The sequence below is a fragment of the Pteropus alecto genome, unplaced genomic scaffold (genome assembly GCF_000325575.1).
Source record: "Pteropus alecto unplaced genomic scaffold, ASM32557v1 scaffold44, whole genome shotgun sequence".
Taxonomy (NCBI): domain Eukaryota; kingdom Metazoa; phylum Chordata; class Mammalia; order Chiroptera; family Pteropodidae; genus Pteropus; species Pteropus alecto.
The window spans coordinates 7,453,639-7,480,340 of NW_006436812.1; the positions used below are offsets into that span (position 1 = coordinate 7,453,639).

A 26,702-nucleotide genomic window follows, 5' to 3' on the forward strand; every position below is an offset into this window, starting at 1 on the left:
AAAACACCTGACAGATAGAAGAACTTGTCAAAACCCCAGATTTTAATGTAAAATTCTCAAGTTTTCAATTTTGGCAACTGATTCATTTTTTAAAATAATATGTGGGCTAGCTAAGGTATGGCCGGAGTCAGATGTGGCCGTTGGCCACCAATTTGCAGCCTCTGTACTAGCAACTTAGGCCCTCCCAGTCTGACATCCGAAGCCTGAAATGGAGGAGCCGGAGCCTGTGCGATAAGCACCGCCACAACCTGCACATGGGGACAGTGCATCAAGGGACAGGGACGTACGTGGTGTACTCCATCATGGCACACTTGCGCTCCAGGTTGTGCTTGTCGATGGCGCTCTCCCGCTCCTTCTGCAGACTGCCCTCCTCATCACTGCCCTGATCCGGGCTGCTGTTCCTCCTGACACGCGGGTAGCGCACCACACCTGGAAGACCAAACACAAGCCCCCCGATGACACCCTCCTGCTGCGGTTCCAGACACAGTGTGCTGCTGGGTGGCCAGAGAAGAGTGGGTTCCCTGTGACGAGGCTCCCCCCACCAGAAAGGGTCTGAAACTGGAAGGACCTCCGCACAAAATGCCTTACAGCAGGTGTCAGAGGGAGCAAAAGAAGAGAGTTGAACACTGGTGGGTGAACCTGAGAGAAGGGTCTATACTCGGGCCAAACTGCATAAGGTGGGAGGGTGAGCAGGCTCCCGGCGTCATGAGCAGAGGGGCTCCGTGCCTTCTGTGCTCGGCGGGCGACGTTGTGTGCCAGCGCAGAGGAAGTGATAAATGAGAACGACCGCGCTTGGCTGTGGCTGCGGGGATCAGGGTCAGCAGGGATCTGGACGGACAGTTTGATGCAGTGTCACAGTTTCCTTGTGAGCAGCCAGGAGCAGCCAGATGTCTCCTGAGTGCCCGAGAGGTGCCATTCATTTACTTGAGCAATTATGTTCAGCTATTCCACAATAAAGAAAATTATGTTTCTTGCAAGAAGATGTAAAGTATAACTACAACTGTTCCTTGAGTAAAGCAAAGGAAGGTTATGATAATTGCAGACTATCAAAGACCTTCTCAAAACATGCTCATCTGGAGACCGTGGCCTGGGTGGGGGGAGGGGCCATGAGGGGTGGCCACGTCTCCCACCACTCAGCCGGAGCTTTACAGGACATCTTGGTCAAGGTAGGCCTCAGCCTATAAGGTGGTGGTGGTGTTCCCCATTTAGAAATGAAGAAAAGGAGGCTCAGGAGGTGACAAAGAGCTTGCCTAAGGTCATGCATTTGAATGGAAAGTTGAACCTAAGAACCTGAGGTGTGCCACACGCTACTTGTTAGAATGCAGGTTTAGGCCAGCCCCAGGTCTGCTGAGTCCACAGCTCCGGACAGGGCCCAGTAATCCACATTTCAGCAGGCTCCTGGGGCTGTGCACGCACATTCCTGTCCCGGAACCCCTGCTTTAAAGGATGCTCACGTCTTATTACGGTGCTTGTCTCTCAGTCCTTGGGCTAGAACTCCTCAATTGCTTGCTGAATGAAAGGACAATCAGGCCTGATTAATGGACTCAATAAGCCTCCTACATTTCTGCTCATGAACACTAAAAAGGAATGGAAATTTGCCAACTGTCAAGCCTGAAAAACTTTGGTGCAAATAACATACTGGCTCACAAATTTTTATCTAAGTATAAAATGTAGGGAGATTAGGGCACTTTTAAAATCAGAACTGGCAAAAGCCTGGTTCACTAATGAATGCCAGAGGATTTTGTGAAACACACTGTTCTAAAATTTGTCTGGACCCATTAAAGGTTCCTCTCCCAGGTGCAAATCAAACACGCACCCTTGTTCTGGTAGAGCAGCGAGGAAAGACCAGATGGAAACCGGCCTCAAGGAAAGCGCGCTGGACTGACTCTCCAGCCTCCAACTACCCTCTAGTCACTTGGTAAACGCTTATGGACACTGACTGTGTACCAGGCACTTTGAGCCACCACAGGGATGAAAGGCAAATTTTCTGTGCTCAAGGAATTCACAGAATGACACGAGCTGACAACAGTAAAGGTGCTGGGAAGGCTTTCTTGAAGAGGTGACGCTTGAACTGCGTGTGGCTCCCTGAGAGATGAGCACGGGTCAGGGGACAAACTGCACAAGCAAAAGCCTCACTCGAAGCCCGACGCACCCACCCATGGGCAAGTCTGTCAGTTCTTCCTCCCACTACCTGCCAACTTGCCCCCTTTCCATCACTGTCGCCAGAGGACATCTCTTCAACCTGAGTCACAGCCCCTAACTGGCCTCCCTGCTTCTACTCTTGTGTCTCTCAGTCTGTTCTCCACACAGCAGCCAGGGTGAGCTTTGAAAGACAAAAGCAACCTCATTACTCCTTGCTTACAACCATCCAATGGCTCCTCACTGCTCTCAGAATAAACTCAAACTCTTTGCCGTGCCCTGTGAGGCCCCAGAGTCTGGCTCCCGCCCACTTCTCAATCTCAGCTGCCACAACCTTTCCCACCCACACAGGCCTCTTCTGCTTCTCCAACCACACTTGGGGCCTTTGCACTTGCCCTTCCTCCTGCTCTTCCCAGCTCTGGGCATGGCTGGCTCAGCCTCAATGTCTAGAATTCAGCTCAAATGTCTCCTCATTTCTGTTCCTGCCCACCCCATTCAAATGCCCTTGACTCATCACCCTGTGTGCCATCTTGTTTATTTCCTCTTCAGCACTCATCACCTTCCGGATCTATCTCCCTGTGTGTGTGCGTGTGTGTGTGTGTGTGTCTGTGCATGCGTGTGTGCGCGCACATGCATGTGTGTGTGTCTTCACGAGAATAAAGTCTCATGAAGGCAGGGATGGGGTATGTTCTCACTGTTCATGGTCAGGCACAGGAAATGACACACACAAGGTGTTCAGTAAACACCTACTGAATAAAGAAATGAATAAAGGCCAAGTGGGGCTGCTTGGACTGAATGTTGCTTACAGGCTGGGAGCCCTCCCCATTTAAGGCCCACTACTCTCTTTTTGAAGGGAGCCCCAAGGACACCCTAGGCCTCTGTAGAGTAGCCTGAAAATCACAAGGCGCCTGGTCATCTCTTCCAGCTGCAATTCCAGTTATCCCACAGATAGCAGAGAAAACAGGTCCGGTGAAAACAGACAGTACCTAAAGGGGTGTTGAGGCAGACGCACTGTAGGTCAAACCAGTAGTTTTCCACATCCTGCATTGAGTTCAGGACGTAAAGACGCCTTTCAAAGGGCCGGCTGCTGTGGGCAAGGTTGTAATGTGGGTCACAGATGGTGGTGTCAACAATGACTGCATTCTTCTTCAAGAAAATGAAGACCTACGAGAGAGATATGGTGGGGCAAGAAGAGTCTCAGAATCGGCCTTGGGTTAGCTGTCTGGAAACCGTGTTTAACAGTCAGGACCACCCTCCTTTGGGCTTCAAAGATGTTACCTGATCTTTATCCTGAAACTTTTCTGTGGGACCAAACTGTAGCAGCCCCATGTAGCACAGCCTCTGAAGGTTCTCCACTACCGAAAATATGTACCGTCTGGAAAACAGAAGGGAGGGGCGGGTTCCAATCACACACACGCTTGGCTGTCATCAGGGGTTGTGCACCTGTGGCCAGGAATGTGCTTCGCTTATTCTCCCCTCTTCTACCTGGTGGAACCTGGAGGACTGGTCTTGGGCCTGCACTGGACTGAGGCCCAGAACCCCCCTTTTCTCAGCCAACAATGGAGCACTGATCCTACACTGGGGGTTTGATTTAGAAAATAAAAGTAACAAAAGGATATAACCATGCCAATACTTGCAGTCTTTATCAGCAGATTTTACTTTAAAATAGTCTTGAACTTAATAAAATTTACTTCATTTGCCCCTGGGCTTTATCTAGATGGCTCACAGGTGAGTGAATTAATGAAAACCTTGCGTCTTTACCACAGGCAAAGCAGAAACCTTTCCTCCTCCTGGTCACTAATGATTCAGAACCCTAACTTCTAGGGGATTGCTGGGACTCTCAGCCACTCTGCGTCAGCTTTAGGGACCTCACCTCTTGTACAGAAGCTGCTGCCGGACGGGCCTAGGGAGAAAACGAATCAGTGTGTGCTTCTTCAGAGGGTCGTTCAGAAACTCTTCAAGGTTGTCTACCTAAGAGGTGATTTTCAGGTTCAGCTCACCCTCAAGGCCAAGGTGGATTGCAAGAATCATGAAAAAAAATCACTATTTTCTGGGCTGCAGCCTCTCTGAACCTGCTCATTGGCCTCATGGTGACAGTGCCTCCTCCTTCCTGCCCCCCTAAGCCTCCCACATCTGTTTTCAATCTTGTCACCCCTCCTTTCCAGCTCATCTGCCACACTGCTGGGTGCAATAAACAGGTGCCCTCAGATGCTGCTGGTAGGCTCACAAATTGCTAAAACGTTTCTGGGGGATGATATGGGAATATATTCATTTATATTAAAAAAAGATGAAACCAGTGATTCTATTTCTATCCTTACCCTAAAGATTTTGGAGTTTCCCACAAATATGTCTACCAAAAAGTATTCATCACATGTCATTTGTAATACCAAAAAACTAGAACTTAATGTCCAAGAATAAAATATTGGTTAAATAAATTAAGGGTATGCGCATAAGAAGGAATACTATAAATTTACTTAATGATGTGGAAAATATATCATTCAGTAGAAAGGACAGATAATAAAAGAGTAACTATAGTATAGTTTCAATTTAGTTTTTTAAAAAAAGGAAGATCTCACATATATACACACATGCAAAAACATGGTATAGGGAAAAAAGACTAGAAGAAAATGTACCAAAAACACTAGCAGTGATAGCTCTCTGAGTGATGAAGTTATGGGTAATATTTATGGTAATTTCTATTTTCTCCTTTTTCTGTATTCACCAAATTTCTAGAAACATATTTTATTGTTATACCATAATTGCTTGTCATTCTGTCTTCCGATTGATCGATCTATCTAGAAAACAAGTCTTTGAAGCATTTTCTTTGATCTACTATCTATCCTGTCCATCCATCTATCTATCCATCCATCCACTCACCCACCCATCCATCCATTCAGGCAACTGCAAATGTTAAAGCTTTTGCTTGACCCCATAAGCTCCGGCCTAGAGCTGAGGGACTAGCCTCTGTGATAGCCTTGGAGTCACCAATACCTTGTAGCTGACTTGTACAATTTGGACAAAGATGGAGAGGGGCAGGCAGAGGAGAATGTCGCTGACAAGAGCCCAGCCAAAGCCAAAGTCTCTGTGGAATGGAATGGGAGGAATATAGCGCGTCCATGAGGCTTCGTCCACATATACTAGGAGAAAATCAGAGACAGGGTCCAAGTCATAATAGTGATATCACCTCCTATTAGGTCTTGGTCCCTTTTTACCACAAACTTGGGCAAAACTCTCCTTGTCAGACAGGAAGCCCAGAGGTTCAGAAGGTTTGGATTGAGTCTTTATTTTGATCAGGCCAGTGTAGGGATTCAGCCAGTTCAGATGATAAGAAGGAACTATCAAAAGCCCCCTCTAGATCCCACTGTTGCTTGCCTGCCCTGGGGCATCTCACCTGTCTCTGTGGCGAGCTCCACTTCCGCCTCCCAGATGGCTCCATCTTGGCCGTCCTGAGGTGGCGCGTCGGAGGAAGCCTCCAAATCATTTCCGGAGGACGGAGGGGCTCCCGCCCTGCCGAGTCCCTGCTTTCCCGTTCTTCTTTCACTGCTGACGCCCGGCTTCTCCACCGTGTTGCTGGCAGGATGCCCATAGATCAGGTACCACAGAAACATGTGGACTACCCGCAGGCGAGGCATTTTGGGCAGAAACCCCAGAGAACGCCCAAGTCCGGGAACTGAGGCAAGAAAGGGGGAGGGCAGTGCTTGAAAAATCCCAGATTCAAATCAGTTCAATTTATTTAAAAACTACCAAGTGCCACCATGTCCCAGGTGCCAGGGAGACAGCAAATATTCTTATTCTCATGGAAGTTACTTTCTAGCCGGAAAGGGCAGACAATAACAAAATACCTATAATAATACATCGGATGGAATAGCTGGTGTAGAAAATAAAGCAAGGAAGGAGGGAGTGGAGGGACTGTATTTCTCCGCAGAGACCTTGAGGAAGGTCCTCAAGTCAGTGATGGCGGGGGCGGGGTGGGAACACTGAGACCTGGGGCTGCGCATCCCAGGGCAGATGGAAGGTGTCAGAGACGCGTGTGTGCTTGGCACATTCAAGGAAGGGCCAGGAGGCCAGAGCGACAGGGTGGCGCAAGGAAGGAAGACAGCGTGGGAGGTGAGCCAGAATGTAACGGGGAAGGGAGCCACCACAGAGGGCCTGACAGACCCACAGGACCCTGGGCTTGATGGGGGCTGTGCAAAATATTCCCAAATTTAGGTCTTTTCAAGTAGCTTATTTCTTTGTTTATTCAAACACAGTGTTCTCTGGCTTTCCTCAGTGAGAGAGAAGATGTGAGAGACGAGGGAGACACAGGAACAGGCCGTTAAGGACAAGTGACCAGAAGCCCTTCCTTCCAGTCATGTGTGGCCTGACGACCATGCTCGCTGCCTTCTGTCTATGCAAATGAATGTGCTATTCAGCGGCATACACTCATGCTCATGTTTCTCTGTCAGTCTGGACTTTCTGTGAATCCTTGAGAGTAAAGGCCATGCTTACATGACTATAGCCTTCAGAAAGGGAAGTCACACAAACGGCCTCTTCTGCTTGGAATCCCCAAGTCTGCTGTGTCCCATAACCAGACATTTTCTGACTGACAGGGTCCGTGTCCTGGTAAGTCACCTTTGTCCTCCCCACCAACACTCACATTTATGACCGGGAGAAGAGTAAAGCACCCGATTGATTATGAAGCCCTGCCATCATACTTGCCCAGCACACACTGAAATAGAGTGGCTTGCAGGAGGCAGGGGGTGGAGAGGGGTGAGGGATGAGGGAGGAGGAGGTTCTGTTAGACTCTTGACTCTGGGAAAATTTTATGAATGCTCAAACTCACCAATGGCTGTAACTACCATAAGGCTGTGGAGTCAGGAGAGGTGGAGATTTTCTGTGGTTTATAGAACATTCCAGCCCAAGGATAGTCAGCAGAAGGAGTTAATTTTTGTGACTAATTCCTCATGTTGGGATTTAGCATAATTTCATCAGGCTTGCAAAAATCTTGTGAGGTATGCTGGGTGAGAATCATTCTCATCTTGCAGATAGGGACATTGATGCTGGTAGAGGTCATGTGACCAGTCCCACATAACCCAGCCAGAAATTCAGACCTGATTCTCTGACCGCAGCCTTGTGCTCAAATGTAGAATACCAAGGGACTCAAAGAGCATCATGCGAACAACAAATGAAACATAATGAGACATTGACAAGAAGCTGGTTTTTACCTACAACAGGGTTGTAATTCTTAAGCTGGGTTATGCCCATTTTCTCATCAGTTTTTTTCACCCGTCCGCTTTCTGATTTAGAGGAAGCATTCGGCTGGGAGTCTCCTGATCCACTTGAGTCCTCTTTTCCTTGACTTTCTTCTTCGGCCTCCCCTTGAGGTACTGAAGGCTGGGGCGCTTTAACCCTGCAGTCCAAATATAAGACCAATACTATGCTGGGAAAACCAAGGACTGAGAGAAAGGACAGAGTCTGTCCTCATGAATCAGATGAAGCCATTGGTTCTGAGGGTTGAAATTCAACTGCCTGTAGGGGCTAATGTAAATAAATAAAATAAATAAAAAGTGTCAGATCACTAGACACTGGGGGATGGTGAGGACTGTGGTGACCTGGAGAGTGGCACCCCCACCTACAGGGCAGGTGCCGCCTTATGAGAAAGGGAGCCCAATATGGTAGGTCCTCTGACACTCTCATGCCAGAAATCAGGGACTTAACTGACATCTGACTCGAAGAACCTGTGGCCAAAGCCTGGCAGGCCACACAGACTCATGTCTGCAGGCCAGATCTGGGCCTCTGCTCATCCTTGGGCCACCTGTGGTTTAAACCCAGCTAAGAATTCTCTCCCACCCCTGAGTTTTCTCTCAGTCCATTGGATGGTTTATGAACTGAATTAGAGAAGACCTCAGAGAGGCAACTAGAATCAGTTTGAGCCATTATGAGACTGAGCAAGTTTCACTAATTGCTCTGTCCACAATTAGAATAGAATTAAAAATGTGAAGATTTTCTCTTTCTTAAAGAATCCAGAAATTGATCCATGTTAGACTAGAGGATCATGGACCACAAACCCCATACCAGTGAACTCACTAATCTTACACAAGAATAAACCAAGGGCTTTCGTGAAGACGGTTTTCAGAATAAGACAGAGACCTAGGCAGCTTCACTGAATTCTCGTGGGTGCTGTCACTTGCCTGTTTGCTGTGCTTGAATTGGAGATCCTGAAACGAACCTGCTCGATGGCGCTTCTCACCAGAGGGTCGTTCTGGTCCATGGACGGGTGCACCACTAGATCCACCTGCAGAGAAGGGGCAGTGTCCCGAAGGGCAGGGGAGGAGCTATGGAGGACTGAGCTCCACAACTCGGCTCCCAGTGGAGCACTGGTTACACCTGTTTTCACTGACATTTCCAAAAGTATTAAGAGACAAGCAAAGTGCATTGCTGAACAGCTGGCCTCTGTTTCTGGCATCAAAATCCTTCAAGTGATTGAGCTGCCATTAGTAATGGGCTACTTTGCTCAGGCGAGGAATTCTGGCCTGGGAATAAAACGGTTTTCCCTGCAGTCCCCTCACCGGGGTGTCACGGCCCACTGGTTTCAGCATCTACCTGGGGGGCTGATGCCCCATTCCTATCTGAAAATTCACCACAGTTGCTCGTGAATCCTGAGGGCTTCCATCTGGAAAAGGTAAGCGGCTTTCATTAATCTCCCCTCACTGAGAGTGCCGTCCTGGGACTCCCGCCAGGCGCGCTTCTAAATAAACTGGCAGAGGATTTAGAGCTGCTTTTGTTGTTTTACCTTTTCTGAGGTACCGAAGCTGAACAGTTGGAGTGGTTATCATTTCAGGAGAGATAACTAGGATGACAAATGGAAATAACTTGGTGGAACTGAGCAGAAGGGTGTGTGACAGCTATGTAAAAGATGGCAGACACGATGGCCTGAGACCCTGGAGGGCCCCTCTGTCACTGGCAGGAGAGAGCAAGGTAAGGCTTTCTCAATGGTAACTCTGGTCAGCAGGCTTCCTGCCCCAAATGGCCTGAGAGATGGTAGATCACTGGGAATAGGCAGAAACGCCTAGATGGAAACCCCAAAAGGCCACCTGGCTCAGACTCTTCAGCTCCTCATTTGTGAAATGGGGACCCCTCCCCCATGCCCTGCCAACTTTTTTATGGTTTTCATGAGGCTCGAATGAGATACAGTTAGGCAACACCCAGAGAATTTAAAAGCCCAGTGCACATACAAAGCATTCCTATTTCCCCACCTTCCACAGCCAAATGGCCCAGCCAACTTCCCAAAGGCCCAACGGACAGGGCAGCCAGATGCAGGAGCCAAGGCAAAGGCTGATGCTGGTGCACAGCATCTCTGGCCAGCGGCTCCAGGAGATAAGGAGGTGCCTGTGGCAGCTCGGACTCCAAGCGCCAGACAAAGTGCTGTTGAGACACTTAAGCTTATTCTGGAGGTGGATATATAACACTGCAGCCCTTTCCATCTGGAAAAATGGGGTACCACTATAGTAGTACCTATGGCAAGAGGCCCCCAGAACTTGGCGCCTACATCTTTGAGGTTGCGTGATCCTCAGCTTGTACCTGTGGCACTCACTCCCCACCCCGAGCCCTGGCCTGCTCCCTCCCATACTGCCTGGTGGATACGGAGCCAAATAGGAGCTGGAGACACAGTGGGTACCTTGGACAGACTGGCCCTCTCCACTCTTAGCCTGGGAGAGATTTCCTTGCCCTCAGTTTCTGCTCTGAGAGGGGTGCCCGTCCAAAAGACCTGCTCTGTGAAGATCAATGGAAATCAGAGGCGTTGTAGCTGATGGGCTGGGGCTTTTGTCCTTCAAGGGGATGAGTGGCAGGCTGGCTGGGGATGGGAGAGGAGCAAGGTCAAGGGGATTCCTAGAAGATATAAAAACTGATAAGCACTGCCAACTAGAAATGGTAGAAACTGTATTTCTTAAGTCATTTTTCGTATTGCTCTGTTTTTCAAATTTCAAATGTCTCAATAAATAAGATAAAGTAAAACAACAGAAATGACCTTGCCATTTTATTAAGAAAACAAAACATCAAAGCAGAGCTTTCTTAAGGCAGAGATTTAAAATGCAGTCAGAAAAAAGGTCAGGAAATTACAACCGACTGTCCTTTGGTCCCAATGCCCAGCTGGGCTCTCAAATTACTCTGACCCTGAAAAATTTATGTCTTAAATTAAGTGCAAAGCCGCTGAGCTATGGTTGCTATGGGAATGGCCTCAAACTTTAAATTTTACAGAAACGAATAAATTGAGACAAAAGAGATACATTGTTTCCCATCAGATAACCCCAGCAGTGCATCCTAATTGAGTGGCTGCCATCATATCCTCTGGGATATGTTTCCTCAGATGTCTGTGGAAAATGTTCTTGCTGCTCAGTCTAAATTTTCCACCTCTTAAATGTTGCTTAATTTCTCCCCACACTACTTGGTCGAGGCAGGCTGCAGGGCTGGACACCTGCCTTGGGCTGTACATGCTGCTCTAAGATCCAAGCACATGATTCCTTTTTTCTTGTTTCCAGCTTCCCCAGAAAGTTGGGATGATCCCTGTTCCCCAAATTAGGAGGCATAATGGGAAATTCCGAGTTATTGACAACAAAGGAACGACTGAGAAGTAACAAGGATATGAGAAGCCAGACAAGAAAGTGTCCAGCAGCACCCAGCTGCCTCTGTGGGCATCAGAGAGCCTGTGGTTACCTTCTTCTTGATGCCATCTTGAATAACCGTCGTCCGATACAGCCTTAGGAGCCCTTCCTCAGACAGGTTCCGCACCAGGCGGACAATGGACTTCTTACAGCACTTGGTAGACACGCCTTCTTGCTTCTCCTGATCCATGATCATTTTCTGAATCCTGGGGCATCACAGAACAAGCAGTTAGTATCTCTGGTCTCAGCATGGAGGCCTTTCTCACCCGACGCAACTGAGACATGCCTACCAGCAGAAACGAGAGAGGAATTCAAGGGGGTTTCACCCTTCAAAGGTTGACTTCTTGAGGAAGTAAGATCATCTCTTTGAGATAGTTAGCTAAAGACCACCCACCGTTTACAACAGGTTCACATTCTGAGCTTTCCACTAGGAACTAAAGAGAGATCACATGACTTGTGACAATAACGGCCAGGAAACTAAGCACCACGATGGAAATCTGTCTTTACTAAGTCTCCAAGTTACTTTAACACCCAGTGAGAAATGTTCCAGGTTACCACCGTCGACATCCTCAATTCAGGAGCTCTTTTTGATTCCTCTCCTCATATGTCTTACTCTCTAGATCTTACTGAGTCACTATGGTGATTTCTAGATCACCGATCAGAATGGCAGGGCCAGAAGGGACATTAGGAACACACAGCCAAACCCCTCCCTGCAGAGAAGAGGGGCCCTCGGCAGCAGTATCTGCAGATGGCCTCCCCATCACCTAGTTAGAGAAGTCGCGTCCTTGACTCAAGGTAATGCTCCTTCCAGTCGAGTGGTTTTCACACTGGGTGCCTTGGAAACCATGAAAACGTTGCCCAGGGCTTAGTGGTAACGGCAGAAGGGCCAAGCCAGAGTGCAGAGCCTCTGTATGAACAGGGGCGCCCCAGACGCAGAAGTTCTCTTGTGTCTCTTTTGTTTTTGCTTTCACGTAAGATTTTAGCCGATGCTATTACCTGCCTAAGTTTCTTCTGACCCCTTCACTACCACTAAATTTCCAAGGAAGGAGAAAGGCACATGTACTTTCCCCAGGACTCCTAGTTCTCGTTCAATCACCTCTCCCTGTCGAGTGTCTTGATATTCTTCAATGTCTACACTTGTCAGATCACGAGAACAAAGTAAATCCTTTCTACCACAAAGGGATACTATGAGAATCTATATAGGGGAAAAGAGACTCAAACGCCTCTTGGTCATTTCTGTGCCTGTGATGACTAATCGGCATGAGATTTGTTATTAGTGCAAGAGAGACGGACTACCCCTTACGTGAATAAGCTCTCGATTAAGCGGAGGTTGGTGACAGCTTCTATGATCAGATTCCTGCGTTTCAGCAGTCGGTAAGTTTCATGGGGTTTGTCTTGGCCCGGGCCGTGCTTCCCAGTCTTCTGGGAACTGCTACTCTCCTAGAACAGGGACCAAAAGCACAAGAATACAACGAGCTCAGTACACTTCGGGGGCCAAGCACCACTCCTGCAGGCGCACTTTCCCTCTTTGTGGAATTTCTGTGCACAAGCTTTAAGGAGGAAGTCAGGAAGACTGTTTCCCCAACAGGATTCTAGTACCCCACTATTTCAATGCTTTGAAATGGCAAAGACATCTGTCAGCAGAGGATCCTGGAAATTTATGAAGATCAGCTGGTTTCAGAACAGAAATTAGGGGCATGTACTACAGCACCTCCTGAAGCAGGAGAAAGCAGTCATTCGATTATTATTATTATTTTTTGGTTCTGCAACAGAAGGGAAGAAGCTGACATGCTGAGGATGACTCCCTGCCAGTCATTCTATTAGGCTTTTTCATCGAAAACTCTCAAGCACCTTATTATTACAGTTCCCATTTTACGGAAGAGGAAACCAGGGCTCAGTGAGGGGAAGTAACCATGTGCCAGGACAGGCTCTGCCTCATGGGCTTCCGACTCCAAATCCAGAAAGCCATGGGAAGCCTCTCTGAGAACAAAAGGCAGACGCAGAGGCAGGCTTCTGGGTTCAGAACAGGCTGCCCTGGGTACATGAGGATGAGCAGTGAGGGAAAGACAAAGGGAAGAGAAAGATCAGTGTTCTCCTCTTGTCCCTGCCAAAATGCCCACCAGTCTCCATGGCTCCTTTCTGTGTTCTAGGAGCTTAAATGAACTTGTTCCATCAGCTCTCAGATCAAAAATAGTACAGACGAAAAGTGCGCCCTTGACCAGAAAGGAAATTCCAACTCTAACATGTTCCTTGCAAACCACTTGGCATAAATCAGCACCCCATGGCAGCCCGGGGCCTGTTTTGCTGGCCACACTTCTCTCATGGAATGGAGCTTTCAGGAGAATGAGAACTGACTCAAGGAGGCTACTCATTTTCAGTGTCACAACAGGTCATTCCCTTGTCTTCTGTTGGCGTTCCCAGGAGACCCAGTTCTTTCATGCAGCCAGAAGAGCTTGAGGTGTGAAATATTCAAAGATTCAAGAAGGGGCCCAAGAGGGGCAGAAAGACCTTTGCTCTCGCTTGCATTTCAAAGTAAACATTTGGAGGAGATGCACAGGAGTAAATGTGGCCACTTTCATGGGGCTGCTGGAGAGCAAAGCAAAAACATGTCTTGCCAAGGGACCTGCAGATAGTATAGTTCATGGCTCTCCTCTTAGCAGGTATGCAAAAGGTCCTGCCATTACTTTGGGGACAGATTTTTAAGAAGAAATGAAAGGGCTGAGCTCCTGTTGCTTGGGAAGCAAGCAACAGGAGTTCCAGGACCTGGAGGGAAGCACGGGGACCTGATTAGAAGGTGCAGAGGTGGGTGAGTAGAGAAAGCAGGTGGGATCTGCCTGGCAGACCAGGTTCTTCAGTTAGAGACAATATCAATCATGTCTTGATAACGAGGAGTTATGGCATCCAACCAATAGGAAAGGGCCAAAAGTTTCTAGAAAAAGCCACAGAAAACCTTCTCCACCCCACTCCCCATCACTTCTGCTATAGGGAGAATACGGAAGCACAGGCCTCCATGTGGAAAGGGAGAAGCAAGGACGGGGTGGGAGCTCCGCACACGTGGGTTCTTCCTGTGTTGTGAACTGAGCAGGCACGTCACTCAATCCCTAGGGCCAACACTCCCCGCCTCCTGGACCAGAGCTGACACTTGTCTTACAGAGCTGCTGTGAAGCCTGAACGAAACACCAGTGACAGCATCTTGATCACAGGTCTGTCCTGTTCTGAGTGTCTCCTCCTCTGACCCTGTGTTTCTAAAGTGCAGGAGGCATCTCCAGCAGTATCTGAGGCACGTAAGGTGACAAAGGACAGTGAACCGAATCATATAATGAGAAAGGGGTTCCTGCGTCAACTGTCTTTTAATTTGTCTAATTACACCAATGAAAAAGTATTGGTTTGATTCAACTGAATCTTTAACCTTCTGACATACAATAGTATCTGGCCAGAATGTACTAATATAGTTTTATTTTCATTACTTCCACTTTATGGTTTACCTTCTTTTTATGTGATGACACTGGCCTTTCATCTAAAGCAGGGGTTCTCGGCCCTGGCACTGTCAACACTTTGGGCTGGATAATTCTCTGTGGGGGGCTATCCTGCACACTCTAGGATGTTTATCAGCATCCCTGGCCTCTCCCTACTAGATGCCAGTAGGACCATTTACTCCCAGTCACGACAATTAAAAATGTCTCCAGACATTGCCAAATGTCCCCGAGGGGGCAAAATGGACCCAAAGTGAGATCCACTGATCTAAACTGGTCCTACAAATCTTCCCTGCAAAATAAGTTTAAGTAAAAAGAGTAAGTTGTTGGAAATTAAAAACTCTATAAATAATAGTGCAGGTGATTTCCGGTAGGGCAAAGCTGCATGCAAGTGGTATGTAAATGAGCAATTCCTTACTTCCCACAGAGCACCAGTCTATGGCCTGGCATGGAGCAGGCACTTGGCATCTGGTGCTTTTGATTCTGTTGTTGCTGTTGTGATTCTTAAGCACAGAACTGATGAGGCTGATGTCCGCCCGCCACAGGCTCCCACTGTGAGCTCTCACCTTTGGGTTTTCAAGCCTGACCTCTTCAATCACAGCTATGTCGCCACTGTTACTCTCCAAGCAGCTGGAGCCAAAGGGCACGCTGGGGTCTGAGGAGCTGCTGGTGTCCAGGAGGCCGTCCCCAGGGACAGAGCTCCAGCAGGCTTTCTCCTCGGCAGCTCCTGGGGAGGAAGATGGCTGCTTCTTCAACGGGTGTAAGTTCACCTTCCAGCCACCTGTGGTGGAGGGCAGGAGTAGAAGGAGTGAACTGCGGCCACATCAAGGCGGGCATGAGAAGGATTTACACTCAGCAGCCGGACCAGACTGACCCACACAGGCCGAAGGAGTCCATTTGGTCAGTTTAAAGATGAGGGGAGTGGACCAAGCAAGCAGCACGGCGCCCCATTCTTAGCTGGATATCAGATTTGCAAATCTGTCATCAGCACCACATTCGTATGTTTAAAAATAAGTCTTCTAAAACTAAACTGAACACTTAAGAGGTTCTCAAGTTGTTGGAGGGAAGGAACATTTATCAAATTCCATCCCTTGAATAGTAAGAACAGCAAGCAGAAAAGAGATAGATCACATGACCGTATCCTCTAAACTTATGATGATGTGATGCATATGACACCAACAGGTCCCGAATTAGGACAGCACCGAGGATATCCTCATGTGTCTGCTGGACCTAACAGCCTGTTTTCTGAAGACACCCGGAGCAAGGAAAGATTAGCATAGCTCAGACTGAGGGCGCACCCCTGCCCCTGCCCCGAGAGAGCCCAGTACCCTTGGTGGGGGTGGAGTGATGAGGCTGGGTGCCGAGACCGACGCTGGAGGATCTCACGTCCGCCTGTGATCCTTTGCCTCTCCTCCTGCTGCCGCTGCTGCTGCCCTCCTCCTCACTGTCCGACTCGGAGAGGAAAGTGTCCTCTCCTTCGGGCAGGAGTGACTCCTCCGGCACCGAGGCCAAGCTCACTGTGGTCAGCAGCTCGCTCCGGGCTTTCTCCCTTTCATACTGCCGGCTCAGGTCGCTCTCCTCGGCGAACACGCAGGAGATGTACTTGGTAGTCCGCTGCCGCCCTTCGTCTTCCATGAATCCCTGGGGGGTGAGATGAGTTTAATCACACTCAAAAGGGGATGCTGTGACACACAGGCATTCCCGTGACCCACGGGTCTGTGGCGTCGGTGTCTATTTCCTTATTGTTCCTGAGTTCCCCTGCATCCCCTCCATCTCACCGCTGGGCCCCAGGTCAGGCCCCATCGATGCTCCCTCATATGGCTTCCTGCCTCGTCACCCCTCAGGCCCTGCTTCTACAGGCCTGTGGAGGATAGTGTTCTGAATCGCAGTCCCCAATGCGTGTCTGCGCGTTGAGGATGAGGCCCTAACTTGGTCTTCTGCATGTCCCCAATGCCTGGCTCAGGACTAGGCCTAAAAGAAATGGTTAGTAGGCAGTGTTTGTTATGCAAAATTCGACAGTTCAGAACTGTTGTCACAGACTGGTGACAACATTCAGCCACTGCCTTGGGGACTGATGATGAGATCATCTCCCCCCGCCCCCCCATCCACGTTCATTCTATCTTCTAAGACAGGGAAGAGGGGCTCTCCCAGGGCCCTTAATGGCAGAAAGAGTAACATTTTTTTTTTATATACCAACCACATGCCATGGAAGTGCCAAGTGCCCCACAATTATTAGCTTGACTATAATACTCTCTTCCAGCAAAATGGCCAAAAAGTTGGCAAGGAGAGAGTGAAGCTTAAAGGGCTGAGACAGCAGATCTGAGTTCTGAAAGGGGAATGCCAGACATGTATAATTAGCCAGCTCGATGTCCCCAGGAGCCAGACAAGTAACATAAAAGAGAGGCGGGGCTTGTGGAGCCCTGGAGAGCACCTGCTTTGTCCAAAGGGGTGTCTGGATGCCAGCCAGCTTCAGCTGGCTCCCCACACAGGAGGGCGCTTCCTGTGCTGCCACATCTGCTGACTTTTCAATGCTGACTACTCATTCATCTTTTAAAAAGTAAAAACCAACAGAAACCACAGTGAGGGGGAAATAGGACATGCCCATGGCTGTTTTCAGCCCCCAGGGCAGCCATTTGCTCCTTGACAGAGATGGCAGGCCTGCCTCATTTCCTGAGGTGCTGAGACATTCCTCCATAATTCCACTGTGTGCACATCCAAAGATACTGAATTGTGCAGAGGACACTTGGTGTTACCTTGACAACTTTGAATCTTTGAAGGAGACGACACAGCATTCTTGCTTCCAGTTTTCCCACATTCATGGCCACTCGGATTTCAGCTTGGGAAATTCCTTTCGTGCCTCTGCGTTCAACTGTGTGAAACAATATACTTGAACCCCAACCTCTGCAAAGGAGTCATTCTGCACAAGCCAATTCCATCCACCTTTTTAAAGCAGACATTTCAATGCAGTGAAACCAATCAACAGAAAAAAATAAATGCCTCCTCTCTCCCTCCAAGAATCTCTAGACAATACTGCTCACAGCCAATTTTAAGGACTCGCTATCTGACTCTTCCATGTTAAAACAGTAAGTCAAGCGATCAACTGCTGATCTACTAAGTTCCAATAACAATTTTTTTACCCAGTAGCAGGGAGTTCACTTCTGCACATGAATGAACTTTTTCAGATAAATGAAATTAACTCTTTTAAAAAGCATTAAGATAATTTTTAATTAAGAACTTTAAAATTTTCCCTGTCTTTCTCAGTAGATTCAGAGGCATCGTGGACACTGATTACTGTAGTGCCCTATAATAGTCATCGGTCAGCAGGGACTATGAAAAGAAATCACGCTATTTGGTCCTATCCAAATGACCAGCAGATGATTGTCTAGTTGTTGGCTCCTGCCCTGCTACATAGTCATTGCTCAGTGCTGTTATTGTATCTCTCTCTAAGAAAAAGCCCTTTTAAGCTTACGGGTCTACTGGGGACCGGGGACTCTAGGAAGGAACCTGCTAGGAGTGGGGCAGGGTGGCAGCAAATCCCTCCAGTAATATACACCAAAGACCTTTGACTGTTCAGAAATATTTTCCCCTTTATTTCCTGGTCCATCACACACTTGCAGCTGCCAGGTAAAACCAATCTGGATAAAGGAGGTTCTGCCGTATTGTACGTGTAGAAAATAAACATCAGAATGAAAAGAGGAGACTGGGATGTGTTCTCATAATGAACTAGTGATATGTTACTGGTGGGGTAAAATGGGTAAGGGCAGCTTTTCCCAAACGGGGTTCTGAGGAACCTATTCTGAGTGGTGGTAAGAGGTAATAAAAACTGCCAAATGGCTGTCTAAACAAGCTGCGCTGATTTGCCAGTGTCTCTGTACCTGCTGGCTGAATCAGATCTCCTGCTGCCGCCTCACCTGCTCCGTCCTCCTCCTCACAGGGACCTTTGGCCACACCACCTTTGGCACTAGGTCGCTGCTGTCTTTCATAGATTTTAGAGATCTCGATAAAGGGTGAGCCTTTCATCACTAGAATTCCCAGCCTGCAGCGACTCCAGACTAATTTTAGAAGACAGTACGTGGCTCTCAAATCTCTGAGTAATAATATTAATAGCTAATTGCTATAGTGCTATCTACATGCCAGGCACTACACCAAATATTTTAATCCTAGTCCTCATTACGTGCCAGGGTTGATTTTATCTCCATTTTGCAGATGACGCTTGGAGACCTTGTTGAAGTCATAGCGCTAACAAGTGGCAGAGCAGGGATTCAAACTCAGATCTGATCCAAAAGCCTAAGATTTTCAAGGGAACTGGGGTGCTTCCCTCTGTGTTACATTCTCAAGAGCAGAGCCCTTGACTCAAATGCTCGGGAACCACACGGAAACGGATGTGAGGACAGGACCTACTGAGTTCGTAGGTCTGTGTGAGCATGTCCCGCTCGTACACGATGTCCACCGGAGGCACTGCCTTGGAGATGACCTCCTCGTCGTCGTCGTCATCCTGGTCATGGTCGTCTTCGACCTTCCGTTTGAATTCCTTCAGCAGCCTGAGGCAGCGCACCATGACGTCAGTCCCTAGAAACGCAAACACATGTTTTCCAGCAATGAGTAAAATGGCGTTGTGTAGGGGGAGGGGACTTCAGCAGAGACAGAGGCTCAGAGGAAGGTCATACACAGCATCGAGTTTGGAACATTTAAAACTGCATGTTTTCGGGTTCAAGACCTGAAAATTTACTCCATAAAATGCCTTTTGTTTTTAATATAATTAGTGAACAAAGAAATGCAAAGGAATAATAAGGTGCCATGTTAGTCTGATTAGACAAACAGCAGCCTGCTGCTTGAGACAAGCTCCATGCCTGTCTTTTCACATCACCTCCCCAGCCCCCGGAACAGTGCCCAGCACACAGGAGGCACACAAGCAGTATTGCTGAAAGAATGAAAACCATCTTTCTCCATATCCAGGTGTGAATGAGTTCTACAACCCTTCCTGGCCATTTTGGGAGGCCTTAACCCAGTGATTCCAAGTGGGAGAATTTAGTCCAAGAAAATAGCTCCAAAGAGGTGAAGCTGCCACTATAACGCAGCATTCTGTATAGCACTAGCTTTTATGAATAATAAGCAGTGATGGAAGACTGAGTGGCAATACCCGGATAAGCCACTACACACTGTGGGCTGGCGCCTGCCTTCAATCACACTGCACCTATATTCAACCTCCAAAAGCACAGTGTAGGAAAAATGACAGTGTGTGCCTATGGCTAGAATGAGAGAAAGGTACAAGGAAAAACTGAAACATCTTGACACTTTACACGTGCTAATTCATTGGATCCTGACAACCTTAGAAGGCACTTTACAGATGTAGAAACTGAGGTACAGAGAGGTCAATTAACTTGCATCCAACAGCTTGCAAGTGACAGAGGTAAAGTGACTTGGGCAGGGCTACAGGTCTCCAACATGGGAGAAAGGGTTATGCACTAAGATGTCCTATGATTTGTGACAGTGTAGAGTAAGAATAATGTCCCTCGAAGATGTCTATGCCCTAATTCCTGGAACCTATGAATACGTTACCTTCTGTGGCAAAAAGGACTTGCAGGTGTGATTACGTTAAAGCTTTTGTTATGGTGGTGGTCAGAGGTTTTGAGATTTTCCTGGATCATCCAATGCGCCCAGAGTAATATCAGAAAGCCCTTGGGAAGAGGGAGGCAGAGTGACAGATTGGGAGATGTAATGCTGCTGGGTTTGGAGAGGGAGAAAGGAACCCTGAGCCACGGGCTGCAGGTGGCTTCTAGAAACTGGAAAAGGCCAAGGAATGGATTCTCTCCTAGAGCATCCAAAAGAAACACAGCCCTGTTGACAGCTTAATTTTAGCCCAGTGAGACCCATTTTAGACTACTGACCTCCATAACTGTAAAATAATAATCCGTGTTGTTTTAAGTCATTAAGTTTGTGGTAATTGTTACTGAACATAAACGGACGGTTTCTCCAGCAGCTTTCGACAGCACATGGAGGTACAGAATCCTTGGAACCATCACAAGGGATGGTGGCCATAAAGCCGGTCTCTGCAACCCAGCACCTCCTGTGCTGGAGCTGTGGCCACAAAGGGCCTTCCTGTGGGGTGCGAAACGCCCACACCAGAGCTTTGCAGACTGCTGTCTGAGCCAGGTCAGGTCCAACCACCCTAAGGCAGGGGAGTCTCGTGGAGACAGAGTACTTGGCTGGCTTACAGGTGAAGTTTACAAATAAGAAAGCATCTCAGGGCCCCGAACTCAACAGAACGTTACCCTCAGAATAAGGTCTGCTGAGGCTGACCCGCCAGAACCCTGCAGGAGCGCCAATCTGGGGCAAACGGTACGCAGGAACATGGGCAGCCTTGTCAGTCATGAGGCAACAGGCAGGAACATGGCAGCCTTGACAGTCCTGAGGCACCAGCTTGGGACTGACTCCCCTTTACTCCTCAACGGGACAGAAAAGCCCCCCGCTCATGACTTTTCAACAGTGGAAACGTGAAGCCCGTGTCACAGTCCAGGCCTCAGGCCTTGGCTCCCTTTGCACCTGCCATGCTCTCTCAGTTCTCTTGCTTTCCATGGCTTTGCCCTTGGTTCCAGGTGCCTGACTTCCCTCAACTTGTCACTCCCAGGATGGGAGCCCAAAGTAACCAGGAGTGGAGACATAAGGAAGAGGGGACTCTTGGGCCCATCTGTATGGATGAAAACTATTTCAAGGCTCGGGTGACTGGGTCAGGTCCTCCCTTGGGTCAGAGGCACCTGATCCCTCGCTCACCCAGCATGCAGGCAGAACATTGACCACCAAGCCAACCCCCACAGGGTCTTCCCCTCCGTCCTCTAATCGAGCCCCTTCTAATCTCCAACCCCTCATCTCACCCTTAAAAGGTGCTCACAGAACAACCGACTGCTCCTAATAATAAAACTACCAGTTTTTGAATGGAGGCCACATCACAGACACTGATCTCAGGTCTCCATGTGCGACACACAAGTAGTCCTCACCAGTTTTAGTGGGTAAGTGCTACCATCCTGTTGAAATTTGCTCAAACTCCCACCTTTTAGAAAGTGAGGATTTACCGGAAAGTCTGCTTTGGAGCCCAGGCCCTAAACCTTTGATGACATACGGCCCCGGATGGAAAGATGTCCATGTGACTGAGAGCAGTGGCGACCTGGGGCCAGGGACACTGGCTTCTGTGTCAGTGGCAGCACAACGCATCACTTGGCGGAACAGACCGGCATGTTCTCAGCAACCACCCAATGTTCTTTCTTCCACTCCTTTTTAACTTCCTTGAGGGGCTCATTAGCCAAGAAAAGATACACAGAGCAGCTCTCCAAATAAACACAAGTAGAAGAGGAGAAATGTTACTATATACTCATGGACTCGAAGGGCAACAACAAAAAAACGCTTCTCGGTCTTGAAGCCTCTGCTTTGCATAGCATCAAGGTGGCAACTGTTCCCTCTTCTCTGCTCCTAGAGCATGGACACCTACTCCATCAGCCTTCTCCAAATGGCACAGCTGCCTCCTCTGCTGACAGATGGATGGATGGTCAGAGGAGTGTGGGGATAAACAGGCTCCGGGGCAGGCAGATGCACATCGATCTCGGCTCTACAATCTCCCATTTCTGTAACTTTCGGGAAATGATTTAATATAGCTATTTCCTACTTGGTAAAATGATATGACAGTGTTCTCTATCTCACAGCTTAGTGTTAGGGTGACCCCAGATAATGTCTGCACAGAGGCTAGCACATAGCGATCACTCGACCTGAACACCGTGCACTTGCTGTGGGCCAGGCATTGTGCCAGGGGCATTACCTGAATGAACCCAACAAATCTCAATCCGAGGCTAGCAGGTCTCTGTAAGCCCCATGGTACAGATATGGAAGCTGAGGCCCAAAGAGGTTAAGCGACTTGCTCAAAGTGACGGAACTATGAAATGGCAGAGCTAGGATTTAAGCTCAAGCTGTGTGAAGCTCCCAACCAACACAGCAGTTATCTTTAATGGTATCGCCAGCACCTGGCACAGTGTAGAGGATGACAAACATTAGATGAATTAAAGACAGTTGGTCTCTTCTTGCCACGTAGGAAAGCCCCATAGCTGGCCTAAGGTCATGGTGGCCTGGCTCCTGGAGATAGGTGGGAACTTGCCCCTGCTCCGGTCCTGAGCATGGGATTCAGGAGGGCCCCTGGACAGGCAGGCTGTTGGCCAGGGGAGGTGAGGGTGATGCTCAAGGACCAAGTGGCTCACAGCAATCACACTGGGCACTGTGAGCCCCAGGACTGACAAGGAGCTTGCGACCCAAGGGAGGCAAGTCTCCAGCGCACCATGAGTGGAGGGTGGCCTTGCGCACCCTCGGCTGCTGGTAAGGTTTCGGGCCATGGGGTCTGCAGCCCCGCCCATCCTACACACGCGGCTGACCGCTCTGCTGCAAATCCCAACTGTGCCGACATTCTTCTGTGGGAAACCCCGGCCACTCACCTGAGCTATGTCTGCTCCAGTCCTTCTCAGCATACCGACCACAGAAACGTTTCCCTTCCCCGTGCCATGTCGTATGCGCCCTTACTTTGCAAAATGTTGTTAGCGAGGAAGTGTGCACAGCGGTTAAGAATCTACACTCTCCTGCCAGAGCTGGTGTGTGAACTGGGCAAGCTTGTTGCCTTCTTTCAGCCTCAACCATCCTGCCTGCAAACTAGGGCTGCCACGACATCCAGCCTCAAGGGGGAAACTGCCTGAGAGAAGGCAGGTACAGGAACGAAGTGCAGCCTGTGCTTCAGGTTCCAGGCGACAACTTGGGATTAGTTTCACTGGCCCTTTATATATTTCCCACAGTTCTAGAGTCTTACCAGCCTCAGAATTTAAATGTTTACCAGTAAAGTCCCTTCAGCTCATACTTGCCCTTTTTAAGGAGCCTGTTCCAGACCACAAAGCAGCTAAGGCGGTGAGAGGAAGACTCCAGGCAGCACAGCCAGGCAGGGGAACACAGCCTAACAGTCCATCTGAGCTGCCACCTCAGCTACCAGCAATTCCCTGGAGGAACTGCTGGCCTGCTAATGGCAACCGCTGACACCAGGGTGCAGGGCTTTCTTTCCAGGAACAAAAGGCAGGAGAAAGAACCACTGCATAAGCTTTCAAGCACATGGGATTTCAGGTTATCTAAAAATGTGGTGTGCTGATATCAGCAGTCCAACACAAAGGGATCATGCAGCTCTTTTGTGTCCAAGATCCAGGACAGGCTGACGTTAGCATGAAGAAATAATGGCTTAATTTAGACATTTTGAAGACCCAGAAAAGAAGGGAAGGGTGAATCTTGACTGAGCACCTAGTAGTAGCCAGGCACCGTGTCAGGTGCTTTTAGGGGCTATTTTACTTAATCATGTGTGGACTCTGCAAGTTACTATTGCCATTTGTAAGAGAAAGGAAGTCGAAGCTCAGAGGGGTCCAGTGATTTGACCAATGTCTTAGACCTAGCAAGTGGCTTTTCTTCCACACTAGGCCACCTGGCTAGGTTAGAATTTCAAATTTCTACCAGAAAGTATCATTGTAAAGGAAAACCCAGAGTAGCTATGAAGTGGAACCAACAGCCTCTGTTTCTCAAATTCCCAATGAAAACTCTCACCGAGCTCCTGGCAGAATGGTACTCACAACTGTGATCATCCCAGGAAAGAACAAAAACAAGATGAGAACAAACAAGCACCAGGACAGATTTCTTCTTAAAGAGCCACAAGCCAGGGGGAAGTCCTACTGGTGAGCCAGGTAGATGTTATATAAATTCAGAGTGTTACTCTCCCCCCAATCCCCACCAATACACACACACACCCCCCCTGGATGTGAGCCAGGCTGGTCAGTGCTGGGGAGTCATTAAGACAGTCTGGGACTCGAACAATAAGCAAGCCCATGGGATACTCTGAGGAGGTAACTCAGCCTTAGGTAACTGCAGAGAGGATGGCCAGGGGCTGGAAACACTGAGTTAAGGGTGGCTACCAGAATGACGGAAGAGGGTGCTGGAGCCCATGCCCAGAGGTTAAAAGTATAGGCTCTGGAGTCAGTCCATCTAGGGTGGACCTGCCTCTGCCACTCAGCAGCTGTATAACTGTGGACAAGTGAAATGACCTCTCTGTACCTCAGGGTGCTCGGCTATAAAATGGGGACAGGACTAGTGTCATGCCAGGCACAGGAGTGCTCAGTAAGTAGGGCTTTCATCCTTGCTACTATCACTACTCCAACCTTGGAAAACACAACTCTTGAGAATAAGAGCCATACCTAGTCACCCAGGCTGAAAACGTCAGATAGCTTGGGGCCTTTGACACGATTTCACAGCATCTATCCTGCATTGGGCCCAGAACAGGTAAGATGAATAGGACGGCATCCCTTCCCCTGCTGAGAGAGAGACCAAGCAACGCAGGAAGACGGTATGCTTGGGCCTCACACAAGCCTGGGATGGAGTTCTGGCTCTACCCTGGATAAGCTGCTATACTCTGAGCCTCAGGCTCCTCATCCACAAAACAGGGATAATTGTAACAACAAATCTAGACCAACCTGGGGGTAAGGACTAAATGGTGAATGCGTGCAAGTGCTCAGCATGCCATCCAGCTGGGTGACCAATGAGAAGCTACAGCACGCTCAGGGCCCTACTGCCAGCATACAGAGTTGGTAAATGAGAAACAGGCAAGATGGGACTAGCAAGGGAAGGCAGAGAGGAGCTAACATTTGGCGGGGAGGATATTAAAGGATATGTAAGAATTATCTGGCAGAAGAGGATAGGTATTCCAGACAAAGTTGGAAGGCATCAGCAAAGGCACAGAGGATAGGCTCATATGGGGAAGTGGTGGTTTTTTATCTTATTATTATATCGTTTATCTTAATTATTAATGATTGTAATTATTCATCAATTTTTTAGTCAAGGTCCTTAAATCAATTTTCTCACTTTTAACTTAAAGAAATCATGCTATTTTAAACTGTGTTCCCTCATCACCATTTTCTAGGCTTTAAACTTTTCCGACAATCTTTTTCTTCTCTGCTCACCCTTTACCCTTTTGTGTTTCTAATCTTCATTCTTTTTAAAGCTCTTTTAAACATTTGTATTCATGTTATTGCATATTAATCTTTCTTAATATGGCTCATCCTTCTTTCTTAGCTTGTACACTTTAATCGTACTATAATTTTTAACATGTCCCCTTTTGTCCTTTAAATGACCTTTAATTTAGTTTGCTGTATCCCATTGTATGTTGCTTGGTTTTGTTTTTTTTTTTAACAGTTTTATTGAGATATAATTCACATACCACACAATTTGCCCACTTAAGTATGAGTCAATGATTATTCAGTATGTTCACAGGTATGTGCACCTGCCACTAGTCAATTTTAGAACATCTTCATCATCTTAAACCCTTTAGCTGTCACCTCTCTGTGCCCCCATCCAGCCCTAAACACTCACTAATCTTCTAGATTCCCTATTCTGCATTTTCCTATAAATGGAATCATATAGTAATGGCCTGTTGTGATTGGCTTCTTTCTCTATCAAATGGTCTTGGCACCCTTGTCAAAAATTAGTTAACGACATGAATGGAGAAAGGTATTTGCAAACGACGCTTCCGACAGGGTCTAAATATATAGAGAACTCACACAACAACAACAACAACAAAACAATCCAATTAAAAAATGGGCAGAGGATCTGAACAGACACTTCTCCCAAGAAATACAAATGGCCAACAGACATATGAAAAGATGCTCAACTTCACTAGCTCTTAGGGAAAATGCAAATCAAACCACAATGAGATACTACCTCGTACCTGTTAGAATGTCTATCATCAATAGGACAAGTAATAACAAGTGTTGGAGAGGCTGTGGGGAAGAGGAAACCCTTGGGCACTGCTGGTGGGAATGTAAATTGGTGCAGCAACTATAGAAAACAGTATGGAGGTGTCTCGAAAAGATTAAGAACAGAATTACCACATGACCCAGCAATCCCTTTTCTGGGTCTCTACCCGCAATATTTGAAAACATTTATCCATAAAGATATATGCCCCCGATGTTCACTGCAGCATTATTCATGGTGGCCAAGACATGGAATCAACCGAAATGCCCTTTGATAGATGACTGGGTAAAGAAGATGTGGTATATATATACAATGGACTATTACTCAGCCATAAGAAATTATGAAATACTGTCATTTGCAACACCATGAATGGATCTTGAGATTATCATGCTAAGTGAAATTAGTTGAGAACCACATGACTTCACTTATGTGGGATATAAAACTGAGAGCAACAAATGAACACAACAAACAAACAGGGACTCAAGGACACGGACAACAAACAGTTCAGTGGTTACCAGAGAGAAAGCGGGGGGAAGGTAGATAGGATAAAGGGGGTCAAATATATGGTGATACAAAGAAATTTAGCTTTGAGTGGTGAACACGCAATGCAATATATGAATGACGTATTATTGAATCGTATACT

General features: G+C 47.9%; 1 protein-coding gene across 1 annotated transcript in view; it reads right to left on the minus strand.

Annotated features, from left to right (window-relative positions):
- GTF3C1 (general transcription factor IIIC subunit 1) overlaps window positions 1-26,702 on the minus strand; it is a 69,137-nt gene that overhangs the window by 23,437 nt on the left and 18,998 nt on the right. The window contains exons 7-20 of the mRNA XM_015590951.2: window positions 18,656-18,823; window positions 17,008-17,123; window positions 15,583-15,895; window positions 14,821-15,035; window positions 12,085-12,221; window positions 10,834-10,987; window positions 8,310-8,413; window positions 7,344-7,528; window positions 5,531-5,809; window positions 5,131-5,276; window positions 4,013-4,110; window positions 3,418-3,514; window positions 3,126-3,303; window positions 288-429 (exon numbers count right to left, since the gene is read on the minus strand). Coding sequence (XP_015446437.1) covers window positions 288-429; window positions 3,126-3,303; window positions 3,418-3,514; window positions 4,013-4,110; window positions 5,131-5,276; window positions 5,531-5,809; window positions 7,344-7,528; window positions 8,310-8,413; window positions 10,834-10,987; window positions 12,085-12,221; window positions 14,821-15,035; window positions 15,583-15,895; window positions 17,008-17,123; window positions 18,656-18,823 — 2,332 coding nt within the window. The remainder of the gene's footprint in view (window positions 1-287; window positions 430-3,125; window positions 3,304-3,417; window positions 3,515-4,012; window positions 4,111-5,130; window positions 5,277-5,530; window positions 5,810-7,343; window positions 7,529-8,309; window positions 8,414-10,833; window positions 10,988-12,084; window positions 12,222-14,820; window positions 15,036-15,582; window positions 15,896-17,007; window positions 17,124-18,655; window positions 18,824-26,702) is intronic.